The sequence below is a fragment of the Haplochromis burtoni genome, unplaced genomic scaffold (assembly GCF_018398535.1).
Source record: "Haplochromis burtoni strain Fernald_Lab_line unplaced genomic scaffold, NCSU_Asbu1 Contig_100, whole genome shotgun sequence".
NCBI lineage: Eukaryota > Metazoa > Chordata > Actinopteri > Cichliformes > Cichlidae > Haplochromis > Haplochromis burtoni.
In genome coordinates this window covers 2,072,836-2,081,670 of record NW_024582461.1, presented here as the reverse complement: position 1 = coordinate 2,081,670, position 8,835 = coordinate 2,072,836, and the positions used below count along the sequence as shown (strand labels likewise).

The window sequence follows — 8,835 nt, the reverse complement described above, 5'->3', positions numbered from 1 at the left end:
ACTGTAACTACAGGGGTCCAACAAAGAATGGCCACGCATCATACTGATGTCTTCGGAAATTTATTTCTCTCTTTCTCTCACTCTTATTGTCTTCAGACACCGTGAAAACTGAAGAAACACAAAGTTTACAATATAAATGTTTTGAGCTTATCAGTCTCTCATATCAGTGTCCATAAACAGTCTTGCACAATAATGGATATCACAAAAATGTCCTCTCATTACCAGTGTAGAACACGTATGCACGTATACAAACAATATACATGAAACCATACCGTGTGCGCCTCTTGGACCACATGCAGAATAACATTAACGTTGAGGCTGTAGATGCATCTGTAGCCATGTATCCATGCTAGCTACACAATGCCATGGTTGTGCTCTCAACCAAACTCTGGTCATGTGACCATTACAAACTCTACCTCATACAAACTCTACAGCACTTTACATATTTAACAAACCCATATTTTGTAATCACATATTTTAGACATGATTTTAATTAATGTTACACTTTTATCCTCTTATCTTATAAATAAATGAACTAAATTAAGCATGAATCTATCACAGAAACATATGAAATAACCAACTTTATTTTAACTGTCTCAGGGACAGTTACACATACAAAATCACTGCTCAATAGCGGAAGGAAAGAAAAGAGGAGAAAGAGTATACACTAGGAAGTTAGATTGGAGGATTCCTATCAATGACTGTAAGGTCAGAAAGATTAAGTTTCCTTGGTGAAGTAGTTTGTCTTTGTGTTTTTGTAATGGACTAAAACATTTGTTTCCACTTCTATGTTGAAAACATGCCCCCACAATGTGTGTGGGGGTTATGGATTTATCTAGAAATTGGTCACTGGAAACTTATTAAATGAGAAATTCTGTAAATAAATGTTCTCGTTATTCTGTGAATTATGCAATAAGCATCCCTTGGACTTCAAGGGGCCACCGTTGTCTTTATGTTACTTTAGTTAGACTATTGTAATGTAGAGTAGTGAGCGGCGTGATGTTATGATCAAGGTTAAAAGTGTGAATGTGACTCACTTTATGTGCGTGTGTGTCAGTAAGACAGAGAAGGTGATATGCTGTTTTTGCTCTGTACAGCATGAAAACATGTAGGTCCACCTGTCTGTCAAGCAGATTTCTATCTATGGTAAAAAATAAATAAATAAAATTTGTAGAATGGTTCTCATTTAGCACTTTTCTGCTCTATCTCAGCACTCAATGCCTTTACACTCTGCTCATGATCATCCATTCACACCAACACCGCCCCTCTTCCCCTCTTTATAGCTAACATTCACACACACCAATGGATGCATCACAGAGTAACTTGCCGAAGACAGGTGTAACCGACCCAGAGTTCTGGCCGGTAAAACAGATTAAATGTTCCTGCAAAACAGGGAAATGATGAGACTGGTGAAGTTTCTCTTTGCCTCGCTTCTGCCATCTTGGAGAGGAGGACCTATGACCTCGCTATTCTGTCTCACTGAACAATGCGCCACCCGGAGGCCGGGGCGTGCAACTACCTCTTACACATAGTTCACTTCGGTGACAAATCTCTCATTTTTAATAAGTACTACTTCTGATCACACATTAGTGTGTCACACAGGCATCTACTGGGACACTGACACTGGGATCACCGACCTTCTGAGTAGTAGGTAACTGGCTCTACCATCTGAACTATAGCCACCCAAGCTACATATCTATCAGCCTGAAAGCAAGGAACATGATTTACACAAGTGCATTTATTCTGTGAGTAATCTACTGAAAATGTGTTTGTGATCAGTATGTGGACCATTGTTTTAAGTTTTAGTTTAAGCTTCATCTCCAGATCTTGGAGGTAATACAGCATGATCTAAAACGACGGCTCATCATTGCGGTGTTCTTAATTTAGGCTTTTTTCTTCATGAACTACAGACACGGAAACACAAAGGCATTTTATGGCACTCCTGTCACTTATTTTTCCGCCTTAACCCATTACTGAGACAGACTGCGATTTCCTGCCATCTCTAAAACTACAGGTAATCACTGTTACCAATCTTTATTTGAATATTGGTTCATTTGTTTCAGAATTGCAATATAATAACATAAATCCCTGAATTTTTATGGCGGCTGTTACTTTATTTGACCTGTCAGAGAGGATGAGATCTGTGAGCTAGAGAGAAAACCCAACGCGCAAAGACCAGCAAGAAAACCGAAAAATGTAATTTAATATCGTGAGAAAATTGTTTTTCACGCTAGGTTGCCCTCTGAATAACACCTTTTACATCTTTAATGTTGCTAATAGCGGTAAGATCGTGTTGTAACCTACATCACCTTCTGTTGAAATAAAGATAACAGGTAACATGAGCCACACAGCAGTGCGTAATGGCTGCGCGCAGTGGCTCGTCTTTAGTCCCGTCGTTGTTCGCACTTCTATGATAAAGGAAATGATGAGTGTCACAGGCGACACTGAATATTCCGAGGAGGTATTTTTGCCCAAAAGCAGACAGAAGACGAAAGGCGTGATTACATCAACTAATGGGCCACGTGGGGACACAACTGTGGATATTTGTACAAGATGGAAGAAAATAAAACTGAGCCAAGGAACCTCCGAGTACAGGTGTGTCAAAATATTTATGATTCTGAAGAAACGAAATGTGTGAGCATTTCTCTTCGTGCATCTACAGAGAGCTTTAAAAGCATGGATGTTTGTTTCCACCACGGAAGAAGTTGCCATCCTTAGTTCAAAATTTCGTTTTAGCTAAAACAAAGCAAGACCGCTTTATTTATATAGCACTTTCCCCTGTGTAATGTGCAGATATCTTAAGATATCGACTTACTCAGACTTCTGCATGGCCGCTGTTTCAATAATTTACGTATTTATTCGTATTCATAAATTCTATATTTGTGCACTTCGCACCTGTTTCTAAAATTACGCAGTTTTAAGCCGAATTACAACTAATTTCATATATAGTTTATATTTTTAAATATCGGGAGATTCGCAGAAGACTTCACGGCCGTTTTAACGCTTAAGCTTTCTATTGGAGCGAATAGTGTAAAGGAAAGCGGATATATACGTTGCTTTTGCTTTAAACTGAGCCCCGTCCTGAGCCAATTTTACCTGTGAGCACGGAGGCTCTTCTGTGAGCCACAACGCGACAACGAATCTTCCTCCTGAAGTGGTAGCCTGTTTGGTTTTTAAATTTTACTTAAGGGGGTCGGCGACTCACAGGTAGGTTATTTTTTTTCATCTCGGTTCCTTATAGGAAGTTTTTCCTCTTCTTCTTTACTTAAACTGAAGATAAATTTTAGGGCTTTTAGGTCGTTTTAGGTCTCTTCATTTCCCAGTTGGACGTAATATTGCCTCTTCTTGCACGTTCGCCAGAGTAAATGCCGACATCAGAATGAGTTCAAAATACGTTTTGGTTTGTTTAATGAAAAATGTAAAAATAGAAATCCTGCAATGACATTACAGACCTTGCTTGCTTTTTTGTTTTATATTATTCATGAGAGAAAACAACACGTTCAAAGGAATCTTTAAAGAATGCATCTCACCGGCCGCAGCACAAGAACTGAACAAACTACATGAATCAACTCCATTGGACTGCTAAACCTACAGACTGGGCCACCTTTACAGGCTGCACAAGAAATTTGGGATAAACAAGCTACTTTAGAGCACGATCATGAAACGCTATGCACTACTACTAATTGCAACCCCAATACACTTCTACAGAAATGTAGCCACGATGCCTAAAAGACAAACCAAGGCAATTTGTATACAACAAAAGTATGATTTTGCATTTTATTATACATATTTATTTATTTTAAATGGTACAATACATTACCAGTACCCTAAAAATCCATTGTCCAGAAGCAGGTGTGATAATATTAAAATACAGAAAAAAAAATTAAAGTAATGTAAAATTAAACATCATGGCTCTCGTCACTAAGTATTTAAGTCAATACCTTATATAATATCAAAATATGCAATTGAAAATTTATTTTTACATATTTTTTAAGTGATTAAAATCGTGTCCAGAGTTTTTGTCAACACCATCAGATTTTTTTAAAAGTACAAAAAAATCAGGAATTATTATGGGTAGCTTACACTCTGAGGACCCCTTTACCACTTCCTGTTTGATACACATGCCATGAGGTCACTGCTGTGATAAAAAAAAAATTTAAATTTCATTTATTGCACACCTTTCTGATAAAACTCTGTGTCACAACCATAGTGTGTCAACACCAAAGTCGATGTAATCCAAGATTTTATTTTTTAGTTTATTTTTTTTGTAAAAAGAGCTTAATTTAGGTAGATTGTAGAGGCCATAAGCAACTGATGAAAAACAAGATGGCTTCTGTCAGAAAAACATGTGTTATGAGAGAAAGTAGGGTATTTTGTCAACACCATCAGGATTTTTGTCTGATGGTATTGACCCTTTTTCTAATGGTGTTGACAAATGCCATAAAAGTGTGCTATTTACCATTATATTAAGTTATTTTTTACTAATATTTCAGATATATTACTTCCTGTGTATTTTACTGATATTTCTGCTTTACAGATGTGTCAAATATTATCAAATTTGTCTTATCTTGAATCTCATTGTTTATGTATACATCATTAATCCTGTAGGAAAATGCTTAGTCCTCTGCATTTAACCCATTCACTCAGTGATGCAGTGGGCAGCTACAAATCCAGGATAGCCGCTGTTCGTTGGATTTGAACGCCCAACCTTCTGATCATGTGGCATCTACTGAGCTAGCTGTGCCCCGAGAGCTGTTCTTTAAGTGATGATGTATGAATCCTGCTTCCGGGCCTAAACTACTCTGTGTTTATTAAGCCTGTTGTGCTGTTAAAATGTTTTAATGCTTTTTATCTTGTTCTATTACATCTGAACAAGCCCCTAAAAACAGTCAGTGATCACTGTCAGCCTAGCCATCGGGAACCATCACGTTAACTTTTATCAAGTGGAAAAAAGTTAGCATTCATCCTCCAGCTTCACTGTGTTTATAGTGCTTTTCTACTCTATCAGCACTTCTCTGCCTTGTTCTGTCATTTGTACAAACATTTTTAGCAGTTCAGAATCAGCACAGCATTTTAAAATATGTTTAGCAACAAAACAAAAATAGATAAATAAACAAACATACTGTAACTACAGGGGTCCAACAAAGAATGGCCACGCATCATACTGATGTCTTCGGAAATTTATTTCTCTCTCTCTCTCACTCTTATTGTCTTCAGACACCGTGAAAACTGAAGAAACACAAAGTTTACAACATAAATGTTTTGAGCTTATCAGTCTCTCATATCAGTGTCCATAAACAGTCTTGTGCAACAATAATGGATATCACAAAAATGTCCTCTCATTACCAGTGTAGAACACGTATGCAACATTATACAAACAATATACATGAAACCATACCGTGTGCGCCTCTTGGACCACATGCAGAATAACATTAACGCTGAGGCTGTAGATGCATCTGTAGCCATGTATCCATGCTAGCTCCACAATGCCATGGTTGTGCTCTCAACCAAACTCTGGTCATGTGACAATTACAAACTTTACCTCATACAAACTTTACAGCACTTTACATATTTAACAAACCCATATTTTGTAATCACATATTTTAGACATGTTTTTTAATTAATGTTACACTTTTATCATCTTATCTTATAAATAAATGAACTAAATTAAGCATGAATCTATCACAGAAACATGAAATAACCAACTTTATTTTAACTGTCTCAGGGACAGTTACACTACAAAATCACTGCTCAATAGAGGAAGGAAAGAAAAGAGGAGAAAGAGTATACACTAGGAAGTTAGATTGGAGGATTCCTATCAATGACTGTAAGGTCAGAAAGATTAAGTTTCCTTGGTGAAGTAGTTTGTCTTTGTGTTTTTGTAATGGACTAAAACATTTGTTTCCACTTCTATGTTGAAAACATGCCCCCACAATGTGTGTGGGGGTTATGGATTTATCTAGAAATTGGTCACTGGAAACTTATTAAATGAGAAATTCTGTAAATAAATGTTCTCGTTATTCTGTGAATTATGCAATAAGCATCCCTTGGACTTCAAGGGGCCACCGTTGTCTTTATGTTACTTTAGTTAGACTATTGTAATGTAGAGTAGTGAGCGGCGTGATGTTATGATCAAGGTTAAAAGTGTGAATGTGACTCACTTTATGTGCGTGTGTGTCAGTAAGACAGAGAAGGTGATATGCTGTTTTTGCTCTGTACAGCATGAAAACATGTAGGTCCACCTGTCTGTCAAGCAGATTTCTATCTATGGTAAAAAATAAATAAATAAAATTTGTAGAATGGTTCTCATTTAGCACTTTTCTGCTCTATCTCAGCACTCAATGCCTTTACACTCTGCTCATGATCATCCATTCACACCAACACCGCCCCTCTTCCCCTCTTTATAGCTAACATTCACACACACCAATGGATGCATCACAGAGTAACTTGCCGAAGACAGGTGTAACCGACCCAGAGTTCTGGCCGGTAAAACAGATTAAATGTTCCTGCAAAACAGGGAAATGATGAGACTGGTGAAGTTTCTCTTTGCCTCGCTTCTGCCATCTTGGAGAGGAGGACCTATGACCTCGCTATTCTGTCTCACTGAACAATGCGCCACCCGGAGGCCGGGGCGTGCAACTACCTCTTACACATAGTTCACTTCGGTGACAAATCTCTCATTTTTAATAAGTACTACTTCTGATCACACATTAGTGTGTCACACAGGCATCTACTGGGACACTGACACTGGGATCACCGACCTTCTGAGTAGTAGGTAACTGGCTCTACCATCTGAACTATAGCCACCCAAGCTACATATCTATCAGCCTGAAAGCAAGGAACATGATTTACACAAGTGCATTTATTCTGTGAGTAATCTACTGAAAATGTGTTTGTGATCAGTATGTGGACCATTGTTTTAAGTTTTAGTTTAAGCTTCATCTCCAGATCTTGGAGGTAATACAGCATGATCTAAAACGACGGCTCATCATTGCGGTGTTCTTAATTTAGGCTTTTTTCTTCATGAACTACAGACACGGAAACACAAAGGCATTTTATGGCACTCCTGTCACTTATTTTTCCGCCTTAACCCATTACTGAGACAGACTGCGATTTCCTGCCATCTCTAAAACTACAGGTAATCACTATTACCAATCTTTATTTGAATATTGGTTCATTTGTTTCAGAATTGCAATATAATAACATAAATCCCTGAATTTTTATGGCGGCTGTTACTTTATTTGACCTGTCAGAGAGGATGAGATCTGTGAGCTAGAGAGAAAACCCAACGCGCAAAGACCAGCAAGAAAACCGAAAAATGTAATTTAATATCGTGAGAAAATTGTTTTTCACGCTAGGTTGCCCTCTGAATAACACCTTTTACATCTTTAATGTTGCTAATAGCGGTAAGATCGTGTTGTAACCTACATCACCTTCTGTTGAAATAAAGATAACAGGTAACATGAGCCACACAGCAGTGCGTAATGGCTGCGCGCAGTGGCTCGTCTTTAGTCCCGTCGTTGTTCGCACTTCTATGATAAAGGAAATGATGAGTGTCACAGGCGACACTGAATATTCCGAGGAGGTATTTTTGCCCAAAAGCAGACAGAAGACGAAAGGCGTGATTTTTTTTTTCACATTCTGTCTCTCACAGTTTAAGTGTACCTCTGGTGCAAATTACTGACCTCTGTCATCATTTTAAGTGGGGGAACTTGCACAATCGACTAAATACTTTTTTGCCCCACTGTATGTATGTAAAATATGTAAAATGTTTTTTTGTTTTTTATAAAAAAGATTGGTTTCTGATGCTGTTCTACACTTAACAGTTATAGCAAAGCTTAAGAATATTGTCAGAGTTGCCAATTCAGCCAAACCCATGCCTTTTTGTCTTTTCTCAGATTATTTCTCAGTGTTGTCTGGTGAAGTTGAAGCACTGTGAACTATGAGGTATTAAAAACACCCTGGTTAGTGTTTATGTCATCTTTGCCTGTTCAGTAACACTTCTGCCCAGTTACTGAAATTAAAATTGAAATTCAGTCTCAGTATTTATGGTTAATTTTGAACCTTTCACCTGCAGATGCTTCCAGAAGATAAAGTGCACGCTGAAATGTTTGCTCTGGGTTCCGGCTGCACTCTGTGCTCTCTACTTCACACGTCCATCCATGCAGTGAGTATCTTTAAACAAAAAAACACAAAAAAACCCTCAGCTGCCAGTTTAATTCGACATCCCTGAAATGGCATTCCTGCAACACAACTACATGGATCCAACAGGGATCGTTTTGGAGATGTAGATTTTGTTGTTTTTGAAATATGTGGCTGGCTTTTCTTGTGTCCACTCTGTTTGAATCACTGTTGTAAGGTAAATGACAGAGATATCATTATACATATTACCACTAAACATAATCCAAAATGTTCCTTTAAATAAAACAACCTTAATCATGTTTCTTTCTAAATATAGACCAGATTACATTAGTAAACAAGGTGCGTACTATCGGGTCGTTAAGTCTGACGTCACTAGCCGTGTCTGGGCCTAAACTCCGCTGCAGGTCCATATATCAAACGATCACTATGGCATTACTGAGAGTTGAAAAACTGTCTAAAGTCTTTCATCTTTAATAAAATGATCACTATGGCATTACTGAGAGTTGAAAAACTGTCTAAAGTCTTTTATCTTTAATAAAATGATCAGCGTTCTGCTCTACCAGGTGAGTTTAACATCCAGGCATCCATGAAAACGGAATTTATGACATTTAGAAGTTAGCAGGGAGTTAGCTCGCTAGCTTCTATCTAAATACAATATAGCATGTCCTGACTGCGGGGTTTTGGAAACAAATT

At 37.8% G+C, this 8,835-nt stretch overlaps 1 protein-coding gene across 1 annotated transcript in view; it reads left to right on the top strand.

Annotated features, from left to right (window-relative positions):
- Positions 1 to 1,497: 1,497 nt before the first annotated feature.
- Positions 1,498 to 8,835, top strand: part of LOC102288982 (alpha-1,3-galactosyltransferase 2) — a gene marked incomplete in the record, with an annotated part of 25,922 nt that continues 18,584 nt past the window's right edge. The window contains 4 exon segments of the mRNA XM_042223088.1: positions 1,498 to 1,745; positions 1,888 to 3,207; positions 7,899 to 7,947; positions 8,078 to 8,167. Of these exon segments, the coding sequence (XP_042079022.1) occupies positions 7,943 to 7,947; positions 8,078 to 8,167 (95 nt within the window).